This window comes from Pectinophora gossypiella, chromosome 25 (assembly GCF_024362695.1).
Source record: "Pectinophora gossypiella chromosome 25, ilPecGoss1.1, whole genome shotgun sequence".
NCBI lineage: Eukaryota > Metazoa > Arthropoda > Insecta > Lepidoptera > Gelechiidae > Pectinophora > Pectinophora gossypiella.
In genome coordinates this window covers 8,623,787-8,641,933 of record NC_065428.1, presented here as the reverse complement: position 1 = coordinate 8,641,933, position 18,147 = coordinate 8,623,787, and the positions used below count along the sequence as shown (strand labels likewise).

The 18,147-nt window shown below is 38.5% G+C and overlaps 1 protein-coding gene across 4 annotated transcripts in view; it reads left to right on the top strand.

The window, feature by feature from the left end:
- Window positions 1–18,147, top strand: part of LOC126378027 (uncharacterized) — a 62,455-nt gene that overhangs the window by 37,455 nt on the left and 6,853 nt on the right. For all 4 annotated transcript variants that reach the window (XR_007568026.1, XR_007568027.1, XM_050026089.1 and 1 more), the window contains exons 3-8: window positions 8,604–9,783; window positions 10,762–10,936; window positions 11,434–11,686; window positions 11,865–12,064; window positions 12,656–12,778; window positions 13,765–13,973. Coding sequence is in view for 2 of the 4 variants with exons in the window: in XM_050026089.1 (XP_049882046.1) it covers window positions 8,604–9,783; window positions 10,762–10,936; window positions 11,434–11,686; window positions 11,865–12,064; window positions 12,656–12,778; window positions 13,765–13,973 (2,140 nt within the window). In the remaining 2 variants the exon portion in view is untranslated. The remainder of the gene's footprint in view (window positions 1–8,603; window positions 9,784–10,761; window positions 10,937–11,433; window positions 11,687–11,864; window positions 12,065–12,655; window positions 12,779–13,764; window positions 13,974–18,147) is intronic.

Below are 18,147 nucleotides of genomic sequence, written 5' to 3'. Positions count from 1 at the left end.
AATTATCCCGCTAGAGATGATAAAAAGGGGATATTTAAATTATCGCGAATTATATCGAGCGCTTGGACCAATACACGATACGCGGGCGACGTGGTTGTTATGCAGACCCGCCAGGTATTGGTAACTACACAACATAGAAGGAGGTTGGAAGCGCTCGCCATACAAATATGAGCTCCGCGATAGTATATTAAAAGGTCGTTTTGTGCATTATAACCTGCAGGGTAAAAAAACAAATATGGACTATGGACGTCTTAAACCTAAGTAAATAAAGATTCTATCTATCTATCTATCTATGATGCAAGGAGATCCCTTCTTATCACAGGATAGCTAAAAACCGTAGTATGATCGGCTATTTATAAAAAGAAATAATTTTGTATGCAGTATCTTACGAAAAGTGTATGATAAATTCAAATTCAAAAATATCTGTAGGTAACATAGTTACACTTTGAATTGTCAAATTTTACATAACGAATGTCTCATACGCCTAAAACTACTGCATAAAATAAAATTGCAGCCTATCACATAAAATATACATTGCCGGTAAAGTGGCTATGGAATTTGAAAAGCAATAGAGCTATCGTAGTTATCTGTTTGCAGGATTAGTACCACTAGGTACTAATCCTGCAAACAATTTTTATGTAGAGGTGTAAACTCTGGAAATATCGCACCTGTACTATACACTCAACTGATCTAAAAGTAGGTACCCATGGAGTAGAAGATCTTAAGATCTTAAGAAGAGAGTGGATTTGAACCGGCGCCGCGGCGATAGCGGTTGTCATATAAAATGCGTCTTTCCAATCTCATTCTTCTACTCCGTGGGTACCTACTTTTAGATCAGTTGAGTCTCATAAAAATTACACTTCTACATAAAAATTACCTCTTTATGATATTAGTGGAGAAGTTAAAACTCCCATTTGCAATAACCTTGGGGATACCATGTCGAAAATTAAATTACCCCGAACTATCGCACTCCACCCTGTTATTGCAAGGTCGTTAAGCACGAACGTGTAGCCGCACCTTTATATCGTGTGCTTACATGTTAAAATGTTTTAATCTGAATATAACCTTGGTGCTAATATGAAGTAGGTATGTTTGAAGCGCATAGCTGGCGATGAGTGGGTGTATATACTATACACGTCTGCCTATCCCTCTCTGGACTCAGGCGTGATGCTATGTTATGTTATGTGAGTTATGTCATTCATTCATCATCATCAGCCCATTAACGTCCCCACTGCTGGGGCACGGGCCTTCCCTATGGATGGATAGGGAGATCGGGCCTTAAACTACCACGCGGGCCCAGTGCGGATTGATGGTTATTAACGACTGCTAATGCAGCCGGGACCAACGGCTTAACATGCCTTCCGAAGCACGGAGGAGCTCGAGATGAAAACTGTTTTTTGTGGTCACCCATCCTATGACCGGCCTTTGCGGAAGTTGCTTAACTTCAACAATTGCAGACCGAGCGCGTTTACCGGTGCGCCACCGAGCTCCTCAATAATTTCAATAAGCATATTTGACAGCAGCGATAAAAAAGATCCCGACGTACTGAGTTTCTCTCAGGCTGTCCAGGTTTAGCTGGAAGAAATCCCAATTAGGGATAAGCTCGCCTATGCTTTATCTAACGATAAATTATATGTAAATTTCCTTTGTATTTTAAAGCAATAAAGAGTATACAAACAAACAAACCTCCTCCCGTTTGAAGTCGGTAAAATATGAGATTATAATGAAAATTGTAAGGAAATACTGGAGGGATTGTGTCCTCTAACATGATGGACTAATGTTATGGGCGATAGGCTGATCCCTTATCACCATAAGGATTATCATCGCTTACGACATCGTATCAACAGTGGCTGCAAGTTGTCTTTGATTACTTGTGGCTCTGCCCACCCCATTAGGGATTACGGGCGTGAGTTTATGTATGTATGTATGTGTAAGGAAATACTGCGGTGTGACGTCATCAACAAAGGCAGTCAGACATCGTACTCATGACGTTTCGATTTAAAATAATATAAAAAAAATACTTTAAAAAAAGTAAAAAATATCAAAATCGGACTTGTACCTGCAAATAAGACTTTATTGCTCCTGCTTCATGGACTACTATTTGTTACTTAATTAATAATTAAGATTAAAATTCGAAGACCGGCATGGCGTGCGTGTATGAAACGATTGATGAATGAATGAATGATTGTGAAAAGTGTGTAAGGATCGAAGCAAATAGAATTCCATAGTCTCTGCTTACCCCAGTGGGAAATTATGTAGGTACGTATCATCATCAGCCGTACCTATACTATATATTAATTGAGATTCGAAAATGAGTCAAAAATAATGAGTTGTTTCCAGATTAGCATATTATAATTTAGCCTAGTAAGACTAATTTCCAACTAGTCAAATCAGTTACTGTTTATTAAACGTCAAAACACGTCAATTACTATGGAATTTGTATGAAAAAGCACCCTGTGACGTCATAGAAAAACGTGACAAAATGTCGGACTTATTATTAATTTTTTCTTGATTTAAAATCATAAATAAGTTAAATAGAAAAAAGAAAATGTTTTTCATCAGTTTTAGATACTTAGGATACTTCAACTGTGTAATAATATTACACAGTTGAAGAATAAGTATGTAATGGTGCTAATTCCTGTAAATACCATCTAATTTTATTTTAGGTTATATCTGTCATTTTCTTATCCGCCGAAAAGGAAAGGGACGGGTAATCGACAAGCATAAAATTTATGGAACACACGTCAATTTTAAGCACAAATCTAAAACAACCGTCTAAAAATTCGCCCGGGTTATTCATTTATTTACTCATTCTTCCTAAAATTAAGAGCTGTCAATCATCCGTCCCTTTCCTTTTCGGCGGATAAGAAAATGACAGGAATAACTTAAAGTAAAATTAAGAGATGTCTGCAGGAATCGGGGCCATTGTCAACTCTGAATTAATGAGGTTATAAACATGAATTCTTTGGCACACATAATTCCCCACGTGTGGGTGTGTGGTGAGTGTGTTTGGTAATGAGCAAATTATTATGATAATTATTTGTGACAGCAACACCCCAATGTGACAAGCGGAACCAGGTTATTTTATTGCAAGTTTATTAATTTGTTTTAGTATTATCTCTTTCTTTTTCGGTACATACATACATGAACTCGCGCTCGTAATCCCTAGTGCGCTGGGCAGAGCCACAAGTAATCAAAGACAACTTGCAGCCACTGTTGATATGCCGTGGTAGGCACGCTATACGATTATCTCCTAGAGAATGCAAACCCGATCTCGCGGGATCCCGATCTTAATTTTTCGGGATCAATCCCGAAGCATAATATTTCGAGACCCATTCTAGATTGACGGGATTGGGTGAATCTCTTTGAGTTATAGTTTTTGTTCTGATTATGCTGATTTCCAAAGAAAACTTAATTATTTTGTTAGTAATATTCAAGAATAAAGGTTTTTGTTTTCTTTCAAAAAATATTTTGTTTTAATTAACCTCACCAAGTAGTTTTCGTTTTCAGCCATCCTAACTTTTCATTTTTTTATGAACTAGACAAGATCCCGAAAATTTCGGCATCTTGCGAGATTGATATTTCCAAATGATATTTATTTTCTGTAGTCGGGAATTATTACCCTTATATATTTAAACTTATATTTTTTAATTCCGAGGTCCCAGGTTCGAATCCCGGTGTATATTATTTTGGGGTCTTATTTATTAGAAAAAAACGTGTTTCGATTATGTGTTCTATGCAAGATTTGGAGATAAAGCCTATCCGGAACATGTCTGAGCAGAGTTATAAATTAAGCGCATACTCCACCACCCTCTTCCGCAAAACACAAACAAACAATTTTTTTTTGTGTGTCAAGCTATTATCATCACCAGCCAAAACACGTCGATAAAGTAACTCAATACTAGACACAATGTCTGTTGTGACACGGGACGGAAGCACGCTCGATGCGCGCGCGCAAGTGCGTCCTGTCTTCTACTTGATTTGTGGAACGAGGGATAGACGGAAGCGAGTAGCGGGTAGTTGAGCAAGACAAGGGGACAGTCTGGGATAGCCAAGTAGTCATATAGTTAAACACATCGCCAAGTTTTCGCAGCATTTTTGTATCAAGCGCTGTATCTACGGTACGGCCCTTCTTGGGGGTTAAAAAGGCACACTGAAAAAGTAACTCATTTGACTAGTTGGAAACCACCTTATTCTTCGTTGTGCTATAACGCTCTACGCCTCTACTGCAACCACACCAGTGCAGGGCACGATTACACCTGCAAGTGACGTCACTTCCCCTCTTTGTTTGTCCTCCTGTTGCATTGAGAGAGTTACTTACTGTCAATGATTAGATGATTTGACAATATTACAGACACTATTGTCAAAATCATCACGCCTATTTCCCGTAAGGGTTAGCGGAGACAGAGGATTTCCATTTCCTTTGCGCTTGGCATACTTCCAGGCGTCTGTGGTATCCGGTTGATTGAGAGGAGGCTTATGCCTAGCAGTGAGACGAATATAGGCTGTTTACGTTACATTATGTATGTGAACGCAGCCTCCGTAAACCCTATTACGGACGAGAGAAAAAAGAAAACAAAACAGATAATGATGCATGAGCTTATAAAAGTTCTCAATCCTCAATTATTTATTGCATTCCATGTACCTAGTACAATGGGGTGTTACATAGGCATAGGAACTAAAACACGGACCCTGAAGGGCACAGCAACGTTGAAGGGAAGAGAGGAAGTGTGTATTAAAATTAAAACTATCATTTAAAAATTCCGAACCGGCGTGCATGTATGAAGCGATTGATGATTGTGGCGGAAGCAAGAGAAGTGTGTCAGGATCGAAGCAAATGGAATTCTGTAGTCTCTGCTTACCCCCCCGGTGGAAAATAGGCGTGAGTTTATGTATGTATGTGTGTATTTAAAAATTCGTCTACAGTATAATAACTCTTTTTAATTAGCATTGCTTTTAGATTTTTTATAAATAAATTAGTTTTAATTTCATCTCTATGTTAGTCCTACCTACCACAGTTAAGTATTATTTCATCACTTATTTACGACAGCCAATCTCAATACCACACTCATTCGCCTTTTATACTGCCCACTTAATCCTTTAACTATATTCATGTATACCAAATTTACGACAGACTAATCTATTGTAACTACAAGCAATATGTTAATGCGTTAAAAACGTTCCAAAGCTTTAAACCTTTGTAAATATTATGAACACGCCATTTTAAGATAACCTATAAAATATTTTTGGTGGCAATAAATTTTCTATGGGCATATTTTATGTAAAAAATCACTTTTGATTAGCCATAAAAGTGTCCGTTTTGGTAAATACGTGGTTTATGCATTTTTAAGTAAGTCCTCAGTTTAAAAAGTCGTTAATTCGATTATTATTAATTGAAGGCCTATGATGCAGAAGTCCCTAACACCGAAAACCGAGATTTACAATAGAAGGACTAAGGAGTTAAAGATATAAAATTGAGTTTGAAACTATTCTAATGGGAAAAAGGAAAAAAATGAAACGTCAATTTATAAAAAATAAATCAACTTATATTTTAAAAAAAGAACCTTCTTTTTCTTACTACTATTATAGAAATAATCAACTCTTAAAATTAAGTTATTCAGTTCAAACGGCTGGACTTAGCCTCTTTTATCATTGGTATTTAGGACTTCGGGACATTGGTTGAGTATTAGTTGGACTTAAGATTAAAACGTATATGTATAATGCAACGGACTTAAAGACTTTATCATACTTTATACTTAGGGCTTTTTTTTTACAAATATTTTGGACTTAGTCACTTTTACTATATAAAATAGCAGTAATTAGGGACTTATTAGCTGAAATAAGGTATACTTAGTGCCTTTTTTATTACTAAGAGACTTTTTGATCGCTTTTATATTTTAAAATATGTGGCGCGTAAACATTTTCTTTCTTTTTTTTCCTTGTGCAAAGATTTACATTTGTAAAGCCTACTGCGCAATCAATTGTAGCATTAGCATTTGAATTATTTGAAAGCGATACATTACATTTCGACGCATTCTGAGGAAGAATGATTTTTTTACGAATTATTTCTTTATAGATAATGGGCAACGATTTTTTGAACAAAAAGCTTTAGAATTATTAATTTTTTTCTTCATCGTGGAATACCCTAGTGAATAAGTGATATCAATGTGTATGATGATTCATCATGAAGGAGCTAGTCGACAAAAAATAACTTACCTGTCTAAAAAAAACCATAGCTGTGATTGTAAAGCACCGGTGATCTTAACTGTGAAAATGACATCATTTTAAGACGATGACTCACCATTCTAGCCATAATTGGAGATAGTATAAGAGCTTTTTTGGCTAAGTCATCCGCGAGGTTTTTTACAGTACAAATTCTAATATGCTAAAGTTGTGATTACGTAATGTTTACGTCCTAATGTTGTATGGTTGATCGTGAAAAAATTAAGTGGACTTCAATGTCAAAGTCAATTTGGAAATGTGTGAATCATCACGATACGGCTTTTTGGCGGGAACGTAAACGACATGGTTGCTTTCTTCATTGAATAATCTAAATAATCCATACGAATTGGTGTTTTGTGGTTAATGGTCGTATTACATTAGTCGGAAAACATTCGCGATAGTGTTATTATATCGGAATAGTCAATAAACAAAGTGCCAAGAAGTCGCTTCATAACTTGAAAGTTTATGCGGACTTTAGAGTTAATTCGTTTGGGGTTCGGAGTAAGAGTCTGCTCCGAGGATGGGGGCTTAGATTTCATCATTCATCGTCATCATCTTTTATCAAGAAAAAAATACATAAGGCTTGGCTGCATGCATATTCCCCTTGCCTTGCCCTTCTGGGAAAACAAAAAAAATCATCACAATAGATTTTAATCTTATAAACAGGGCTTTTCGGCGGGAAACGGGAACGGGACAGTTGCTTTCTTCATTGAGTAATCTAAATAATTAATACGAAGTGGTGTTTTGTGGTTAATGATCGCATTAAGTTAGTCGGAAGACATTCGCGAGTGTTATTATATTGGAGTATAAACAAAGTGTATCTGCCTATTTACGCTTCGTGCCGGGAAGCCGCTTCATAACTCAAAAGTTTATGCGGACTTTTGAGTTAATTCGTTTGGGGTTCGGAGTAGGAGTCTACTCCGAGGGTGGGGGCTTAGGTTTCATCATCATCACCTTTCATCATTTCATTAATCATCAAGAAAAAAAATACGTCAGACATGGGTGTATGGGCATAGTTCCCTTTGCCTTACCCTTCGGGGAAAACAAAAACAAAAAAAAACTTATAAACAGTAGGTAGGTAGATCAGAGTGTTAGGTACACTAGTATGAATTACTTTTTTAGCTTACTGGATGGCCTCGCTGTAAAAATACCTTCACCAACTCGCAGTGAAGCAGCGTCTAGGCTGTTTATGTTATGTTTTAATTAGATTTTAACCTAAGATTTCGCGTGTAAATTAACTGTGGCTTCATTAGGGCGTGATTCCACGTTTACATCTATAAATAAATGCTTAAATATCCATCATCATCTCCCTAGCATTATCCCGTTTTTCACAGGGTCCGCTTACCTAACCTGAAGATTTGACAGGTCCGGTTTTTTACAGTAGCGACTGCCTATCTAAGCTTCCAACCCGCGAAGGGAAAACCGTTCTAATACAGGTTAGGTCACATACCTCCGAAAATGCTTTTCTCGGGAATGTGGGTTTCCTCACGTTGTTTTCCTTCACCGCTGAGCACGTGATAATCATAATAAAAAATACAAAAAAATGCTTATGTATCCATTAATTAATATAATTGCTAGTTTTAAAACAGTGTTTATTGTAGTAATACTACCGGTATGGTGACGATAAATTGAAGTCTGACAACAAATGTAATAAATTCTTCGGTAGGAGAAATTAACGTTACGTGAGTGTATGCAACACAGCAACGTTGTGCGAATACTTAATTGTCATAACATAACACCACGCCTGTATCCCCCAAGGGGTAGGAAGAGACAATAACTTTTATATATTATTTTTAATAAATGGACTTTTGACACTGCGTTGCGACTTTATGTTTGCATCAACTAATTTGGTTAAATGTGTAATAAAATAATGTACGATAAGGTGCAGGTGAACATAAAAATAAGCAGTCCCCGACCAAACAGCGACAGGATTAGCAGAACGTAGTGGGTAGCTCACTGGGACGGGCTAATCTATAAAATGCTACTTAGGTTCTATGACGATCTTGTGACGTAGCGAGTAGGCGCCGCTACTTCAAAAGCGCACCCCTGATGCCGGGCAGCAGCGGTATCAGTACTGGTTTGAGGCCGAGGAAATGGATTCTGGTAGGGCTCTAGCTAGAACATCACCGATTAAGAAAATGGTCGGTGTACTGCGAACGGAAGGCGATTGGGGCAACGTTCTACACTCCCTATCTATGGACTAATGAAGGCGAGAGAAGGTGCAAAAGTCCAATCAGTTTCATTGCAAAGTAATAAATTAACTGGTTGCACTTAAGACCTCCTGGTTACATATCGTTTCTGTAATAGACCAAAAACACCTACAACACACCTACCTACCTACACCCTGCCTGTTTTATAAACGAAAGTTTCTCTTGTTACAGGATCTAATCCCAACCCAAGACACGGAGTCTTACCTGCTCAAAACGCAGAACGCCATCACGAACCTTCAAGCCAAACTGCAGTCGTCGCGCACCAGTAATTTCACCACAATCCCATCACAACTCACTTCCAGTCTCATCAGCGAGAAGACAGCGGCGTCGCGACTCCCCGTTTCACAGCTTAGCCGCTCTAACTCACTCAACTATCGCCTTAGACGGAAAGACGCTAACGACAGCAGTCCCTTGCGAAGTCCAGGGCATTACGTCATCACAGGATCCACAAAAGTCCCTGAAGGAACGAAGATCCTCCTCAACTCTGCCTCAAGGTCTTTAGACACGGAAAGGCGGAGGGATTCCCGAGACTCGAACATGAATAGTCCGTCTTCTGACAAAGGTTTGTTGAGCAACAGTTCTGATGATAAAACACTGTCGAACCGACCGCAGTATGATGTAAATGCTATACTGTCATCCCATAGGAAAACTCACGCGAGGCACAAGTCGTTTGAAGGCAGAAATGCCAACGATGTCTTTAATTTTGATTGTAGCAACGCAAATGAGACTGTTTGTTTGAAAACCGTCTTGAAACACAACGCCTTAGAGTCGAAGTACCCGAGAATTGATCAAATGCGTTGCCAGGATACGAAGACTCACCAACGGGTGTTTAGTGATGGGAACAAGATGCTCAAACACACACCTCCTTTCGGGTGTTCCATCAAGCGATCTAGTTCATTCAACACTGTTAATAAAAACAACAACTATTTGGAACCTACAAAACTCATCTCTAGAAGGTCTAGCGGGCATTCCGAGTATAAGGAATACTTATCAGATGAATCCGAAACTGACTACGATAAAGACCCAAGATACAAAAGGCCTTTGCATAGGGGAAGAATCGATTCTCCTGACCTAAAATCGATCGCGCCGGCAAATTCTCCTAGATGCCCAAATACTCCTGAGTTGCAGAGGAAATTCGGCCCTGGATTGGTTAGGAATTCCGTAAGGGTGACCAATAAGGAACGAGCAGTTAATACTAGAATGTCTGAGCCACCAGTGGGAAGAGATGAGAGGAAGCCAGTCAATCATCAGAGTAGGAAGATCTCTGAGCCCACAAGACAAGCTGTGTTGAATAGACTGACCAAGTCTAGGTCTTCGACGAGAGAACTGCAGCCCAAGAACCAGGAAAAAGGTAGGTTTTACTTGTGTTATTTTATAAAAATAATTCTATAATCTTTGCTTAATAATAGTTGTTCATCAACAAAATCTCTAAGCAGATACGTCCATCATCTCGGACTACTAAGTATTACCCAACGTAAGTTTACCACAGTAACATTACCCATATACAGGGTGTTAGTGGCATCGTAACGGGTAATTTTTTTTGTCATATTTTAATTTGTCATATTGAGTTTGGCCTATTATTTTTTTTATAATAATAATTTGACCTAATAGTGTTTTGGCATGCTATATCATTAGGTATAAATATAGTTTATCCTATTGTTATGGTTTACAAAATTATGCATAAAAAGTTTTGACAAATTAATACTATGCGTAACTAATAATAGGACAAGTAACAGTATGCCATGTTAAATTATTACATAAAACAGAGAACCATCGTAACGAAAACTTTGAGGGATAATTCAGACCACGATTCTGAGTTGATGTAAAGTGGAATTTTCCGCCGCAAAAATATAGAATTAAAAATAATTTGAAGAACCTAAAATATAATCATGAATTTGGCGATGGAAAATTCCACTTGATATTAACTCAGAATCATGGTTTGAAACATCCCCCTCAGTATTCGTTACGATGTCACTAACACCCTGTATATTACCGAGAACAACACTAAACCTTGGTACATTCAAACGTCCACATTACCAATTCGTTATAGTTTACCACACAACACAGTAATGGTCAAATCGTGATGTTTAGTAACATTTGTTTTTAACTTTGTGCACTAACATGCATATCTTCTCTTCTATCGTGTGGGTTGTGAGGTGGATTACCAACCCCATCCACCCTGGTGTCAGGGTTATTATTGAACCGCCAAAGGCCTCTGACATGGCTCATGTAACGACTATTCATCAGTAAGCAGTAACCGGGACCAACGGCTTAACGTGCCTTCCGAAACACGGATATATACTGATAAGAAATCTGAACATCTTTCCAGGTCAAAAACGCCCCAGTCAGCACCGGTCATCGTCAGCCCTAGCATCCAAAGAGGCGGAGTACACCAACTGGAAGAAGCGATCATCCTACGACCCGATGAAGGCAGCGCAGGAGGGAAAGAGACGCCAGATGGCTAAGCGCCAGGAGTGTAACAAGGACGACCTTAGTTCTCCAAGGTATACAAATATTCCTTATTTTATTTTGATATTATATTCTATCGGCATGCCGAAGTACTTGTCTACTTTTGCAGGCGTACAAAAATTAAAAATAAATAAATAAAGAAATGGTACATTGAAAAGAAGATATTGAAAATTATACTGATTATAAAGTTTAATTATTTTTATGTTTAAAATATGTCGTCAAATTATAATAACATTTGTTCATAAACCATTTCGTCGACGATTACTTGTCTCATTCCTTTTCGGCGGATAAGAAAATGACAGGTATAACTAAAAATAAAATTAGATGGTGTGTACAGTCACGGGCAATATAATGTACCCACTTTATGACTCTGTCGCACTAACATATTTGACATTTAGTGAGACTTACAGCTCAATTTGTCAAAAAAGTTTTTGTGACATGGTACCAAAGTGTATACATACACATTAATGCTCGTGACCGTACAGGAATCAGCACCAACTTCTCATTCATTCATTTTCTCTAAAATTTCCAGCCACTCCTCGCCAGTGCATCGCTCTCAATCATTCCACACGACGAACATAGCGGATTTGACCTTGGACTACTCCTCAGAGGAGACCGAGGATGACCACACGTTGCCAATAGACCCCATGGTCACTTCCACGCACTCCGACATTCTGGACTTGAGGCCTAAAGAGTATGAGGCCTTACGACCGAAGGAGAATTTGAGGCGACAGCCTTTGACCAATGACGTGGTGCTGGCAAGAGATTACGTCACGAATTTCCAGGTAATCTGGTTTATTACAGATTTCAAAGATCGAGAAGTAATTAAATACATCAATTTTACCCCCGAGACATTTTCTAGAAAAACAAAATTTTGTATGGCGGCCATCTTGTTTTCCCACCATTTTTAATTCTTTTATTAAAAAACAGCTTTTAAAAATCCAACTTATATCTATCTTCTAGGTGAACCAACCAGACAAACAGAAGAGACAGACGGACAAGCGGAAAACATTCATCATAGACGATACAACGCCGACCAAGGAGAACATAGACTTCCTGACCAAGAGAGAGGAGACCATAGACAAAAGGAAGACCTTTATTCTAGATAGCGACACCAATTCTACCACCAACGGAAGCAGCCCTAGAAATTCGTCGATATTTAGGTGAGTTTTATTAAATTTAAAATGACGTTAGAGAAGTTTATTAACCATAGATAAATTCCAATAGACAAGACAATAGGTAAGACAGTATAGTGTATGTGACTCAAGGCGCATTTCCTTACTTCTATTTCCTCGTTTTTTACACGTGCAAGTATCCCCATGCTGCACTATCCCGCTATATTATATAATATTAAATATATATTATATACTTAAAGGTTGCCTGGAAGAGATTACTACTTAGCAATAAGGTCGCCTATTGTACTCTCTTTTGTTTTGTATTTTCCTGTTTATGCAATAAAGTATTTGTTATGTTATTTATATACAAATAAATAACAATTTGTAGAACACTTACGACCAAACTAAATTTAAATATACACAAAAATTATACAAAACTGCCTGTCTGACATTCCAACTCGCGAAGGGAAAACCAGCCCAATACATATTAGGTCACATACCTGACAATGGGACAATCCCTCCGAAAATGCATTCCTCGGGAGAGCACGTGATAATCAGCAGTGGGACGTATATAGGCTGTTTGTTTTTATGTATGTACTCCTTAATTCAAAATATATCTACTTTTTTATCCATTTCCAGCCACGAGAAGACCTCATTAACCACAGGCACGAGCGACACGGAGGGCGAGTCCGGGCCGGAGTCTGCGCCCGTCGTGCTGCGGCACCCAGCGGGTAAACGAGCCCCCAACAGCGCCAAGCAGAGGTACACAAACAGGGGGGGTTAAAAAGGCCACATCAAAGCAATAGGCTAATTTTCAACTAGTCAAATCATAATTAAAACACATAATAACGGTTGACATGGCGATTTGAAGACTGATGAATATCTTGAATATCCAGTAGGAAGTCGATAAGAGTGACGATTATATCGCTCCTTACTCTATGTAAACAAACAAATTATCGATGCTGATTCCAGTACAGTCATGAATAGTCATGATCAATATAATGTACCCACTTTAGGACTCTGTCGCACTAACATATTTAACATTTAGTGAGACTTACAGTTCACTTTGTCAAAAAAGTTAATGTGACATGGTACCAAAGTGTATACATATTAATGCTCGTGACCGTACACGCTATCTAATAGGCTAGTTTCCAACTAGACAAATCAGTTACTTTTGACTAAACGCCAGAAATTACTGTGGAATTCGTGTGAAAAAGCAACCTGTGACGTCATAGAAAAAAGTTAAAAAATGTCGGACTTATTATTACGTATGTAAAGCGAAAGTTGAAGGTAGGGCTGGCAGAGGAAGACCTAGAAGGACTTACATGGACCAAATTGGAGATGTCCTTAGAAAAGGTTCAGTATGATTCACTCTGAACCGGCGTGCGTGTATGAAGCGATTGATGAATGTGGAGCAAGCAAGAGAAGTATGTCAGGATCGAAGCAAATGGAATTCCACTCCATTGGACAGAAAATTCCACTTGATATTGACTCAGAATCATGGTCTGAATCATCCCCCTCAGTATTCGTTACGATGTCACTAACACCCTGTATAATTGAAAATAATTAAAAAAGAAATCATGAATTTTGCGACGAAAAATTCCACTTGATATTAACTCAGAATCATGGTCTGAACACTCCCCTTAGTTTTCGTTACGATGTCTCTAACACATTGTATTAGAGATTACAAAGTCATACATCTTAATTAGGAGCAGAGTTGTGAGCTTATTTTTTCTTCCGTTCCCCAGGTACAGCGGAGACTACTCGATGTCATCATCCACTACCTCTATAAGTCAGAAGAAACCCAAAGAGATCCAGCCACGGTACCTTGACATATCCAAGTATAAGAACGAAGTGTCTCCGCGGGCGTTCCTCAGGAAAGATCCGAGCAAGACTTATATATCAGCGTTGGGTGACGCTAAGCCAAGCAGACCGAGTGCTCAGCGACTTGAAATGGGTGAGTTTTAAAGATAAAGATAATTTATTTGCTTAAACATGAGTAATATAAATCAATCAATCAATCATTAACTTACAGGAAACATGGTGGTAAAGTTTACAATATTACATTTCGGTACAGCATGTTTCGCCAGAAAAGTCATGTATCCGCACATGGAAACGGAACGCAACCTCCGAACGTAAACACTGTGTACTAGAATTTTTTGAAGATTTTACGAGAAAAACTACTTATTACATACTGTGGATATCGCCAACACAGAATTTACAGTGAAATTAAGTGATACTATTGTTTGCTGCATCGAGATCACTGGATTTTGGACACATTTTAACCAAGGTATCGAGGAAATTTGTCAGTTTATCCTTTAAAGTTTGAAATTCACTTTACATTATCAACAAATCACAGTTAACCTAGAAAATTTAATCAGCTGATTGGTAAATGACGTTAGGAGGCGTTGCCAATCTTGACAGAACGAGCAGTGTTGTCATTATAAAAAAAAGATTACGGATGCGTTCACGCATAACGCGTTCCGTTTAACGCAGCACCTATTGGTAGTAATTGAGCTCAAATCCATTGTCTTAAGGGTCACGTCCATAAAATACCAGTGGAACTAAACATGACTTCTAGACAACTAAATATGGCGTGCAGTAATTGCAAGAAGAAATTTAAGCAAACAGAACTTATTGAATGCGCAGTTTGTAAACACATATTATGTATCGACGGTTGCTCACATGTGTCCTGGAAAAGATACGATCTTATGGTTGTGGAGAAAAGATCCACTTGGAGGTGCAATAAATGTATAAAGAAAGCCAGCACACCGATTGCTGCCAACACTGCAAATAAACCAGGATCAAAAAGTAAAGAAATGACTTCTGTATTGGCCAAGTGTGAATGTTCACCTTTACCTGATAAACCTAACCACATAGCATCTTTAGATGAAAACATCCCTGGCTTTGATTTAGCGAACAATCTGTCTCATATAAACCCGGACCTGGATGACAATTCTGAAAATTCTTCTTCAAACACTATCCGGCAAAACAGTCCAGTCTGTATAAAAAATATTACACAGGAGGATATATCACACATATCAACAATCAACGACAATGCCAGCTCTCCTGTGTATACTGACACTGTTACTACACGTAAGAAATATGTAGTAAATATTCCTGTCAAAAATTCATTTGATTCGCTATCAAGCTCGGGTATCACAGAAATGGAAAATGGATGTGATCATGTGACAGAAACAACACCAGGGATTTCTCGTAGTAAGAGTTGTTTAGATTTGAATGCAATCACCATGAGAAACGAACTAGAGTCCCTTAGAGAGAAAGTGTCTAGCTTAGAAACTCAACTTGAAGTATCGGAAAATGAAATTGAGTCGATGCTGTCGGAAAACTTTAAACTTAAACGAGAAATTACTGGGTATGTTAAAAAGATTGAAAAACTGACAAAACTATGCAGTAATATCAACGTAACCAAGAGGAAAAATAAGAATCGGAAAGATAAAGAACAAAGCATGTCTAACATGGAATCGCCAAGCAGGATTAGTACTGTTAAAAACATCACCACTCCCAGGGCAAAAGAGACCTTGAGTATAGAATCGGACTACGAAAAGACTAAGGAGACGTTGGACAAGAGTTCTGACGATGAGCGAAACGTCGTGCGAGACAACAACCTAACACCAGCTAGCTCTAAACAGCATAACATACTGCTTTTGGCTGATGAATCCGGACGGTATATGGCTAACATATTGCAAACTCTTCTCGGAAGCAATTATTTTGTGACATCAGTTTTGAAACCTTATGCGCCCCTGAGTGAGATTGTTGCAGACATTACTACAGAGAGCGGACGTTATGACAAGAATGATTATGTTATCATAATGGGAGGTACACACGATAAAAATGTTATCAAATTCCAATCAGCTTTATACGGTTGTCTGAATGTACTATCAGAAACGAACGTAATATTTGGTCAGATCTGTAATAATGAACATCTAAATGAATCAAAACTAAACGAAATTGTACGGATAATAAGCTTAAACATTCAGAACTTGCATTATACAAAGTTAAGTTATTACAGTAATTTAAAACTAGATAAATGGAATACCAGTAGATCCTTGGTACTAGATATGATATTGATAGATCACAAAAATAAATTGCAGTTGTTACCTAAAACCATTAGCTCAAAGAAAGACAAAGTTAACGTTGCGACACAAACAGACAATCAGTTTTTTCAGGATTAAGGCAAATCATAAGAATAGTAATCGTAAAGTTAATGTTATCATATACTATCAAAATGTTAGAGGACTTCGTACTAAATTACCTGTCTTTCATGAGAATATATCTACCCATTCTGCAGATCTTTGGGCAATTACGGAGAGTGGTGTAAATGAATCAGTTTATGATGGTGAACTAGTGCCGAAAGGATACAGTGTGGTGCGGTGTGACCGCGTAGATGGCCGCATGCTAGGAGGCGCGATGTTAATAGCGGCACCAGCACTCACACTGCAGGCTCTACCTTTGTTTAATACGCCTAACTTAGATGACGCCCAATTTGAACTGATTTGTGTGGATGTTTTGAAGCGTAACAAGCGTCTATTTACATGTTGTGTTTTCTATATCCCTCCCAACAGTAGTTCTAAGGAATATATGCGTCTATTCAATTTAGTAGAAAAGTGTTGTTCGAAAAGGAAAAATGTTATATTAATTGGAGACCTTAACATGTATTCTTGTACGTGTGCGGATGTGCACTGCTACTACGAGTGTTTTGTATCTCTCTGCGAGTTTCGCCAGTGTAATTTGATAACTAATCGCAATAACCGATCGTTGGATGTGGTACTGTCAAACTTAAGCAATTACGAAGTATCTGTTGATGAAGAGTGTGATTGTTTAGTTCCCATTGACTCGCACCACCCCCCGCTGAAGGTAGTTTGTATTCCTCTGGCCGCTTCTATTTCCCACAAAGAAGAAGCTTCTTCTAGTACTCAATTTAGCACCACTACTCAGGATTGGAGAAAGAAATGGAACTTCCACAAATGTGACTTTCACAAACTTTATAACTTGCTTGACATGGTAAACTGGACTTCATTGTATGACATTAATAATGCGCAAGAAGCTGTAGATAGCTTTTACCTAAAATTCAATGAAATAATAGATAGTTGCACTCCATTAAAACACAATAAAATTATTGTACAGTCGTACTGTTATCCTGAGTGGTATACCGCGGAAATTATAAAAGATATAAAGGAGAAGGCAAAATGGCATAAATTGTATAAAAGTAATGGGTCTAAGTACGAATATGACAGGTTTTCCTATTTACGGGCGACAGTCAAGCGTAAGATAAAAAAATCTTATGAAAACTATAAAACTCGTATTGGAAATCATATTCTTGAAAATCCCAAATCCTTTTGGGCGTTTGTAAAAAATAAAAGAAGTAGAAGAAGCAAAGATTGTGTTACGAAAAATGATAGGACGCTAAGTGAAGCCGAGTGTGCAAATGCGTTCGCAGAATATTTCCGTTCCGTATACGAGAGCAATCCTCCACAACTCGATGCGGCGGCGGCCGCGGCCGGAGCGGGCGTAGCCGGGGAGCGTGTTCACGTTCCGGAATTGACCCTGCACCAAGTGCAGGAAGCTCTACAGCGTCTTAAGCCCAAGAGGTCGGTCGGCCCAGACGGAATACCGCCCTACATCATAAAGGATTGTTCGGCTGTTTTAGTTCAGCCATTGCAACATATGTTCAATCTTTGTTTGAAGAACGCTACATATCCCGAGCAGTGGAAAGTTACCAGGGTAACGCCCGTGCCAAAGGGTGCCTCTGGTACAGACGTTTCAGAATACAGGCCTGTGGCGGTTCTCTCAACAATTGCAAAGGTATTTGAGTCGATTTTGCATAAAAGTATTTTCTCCCAGATTGAGCCGCTTCTATCTGACTGTCAACACGGATTTCGCCCGGGAAAAGGAACGCACTCAAACCTTATGTGTTTCATGCAGTATGCAGCTCCTGCAATGGACGCGCGAGTTGGGGGACAGGTGGACGTGGCTTATTTCGATTTCCGTAAAGCCTTCGACACTGTAGATAACGACATCCTTTTATCAAAATTAGCCAAGGTCGGATTTACAACAGCTTTACTTAACTTTTTCGCGAACTATCTATCGGATCGTAGGCAGTATGTAGA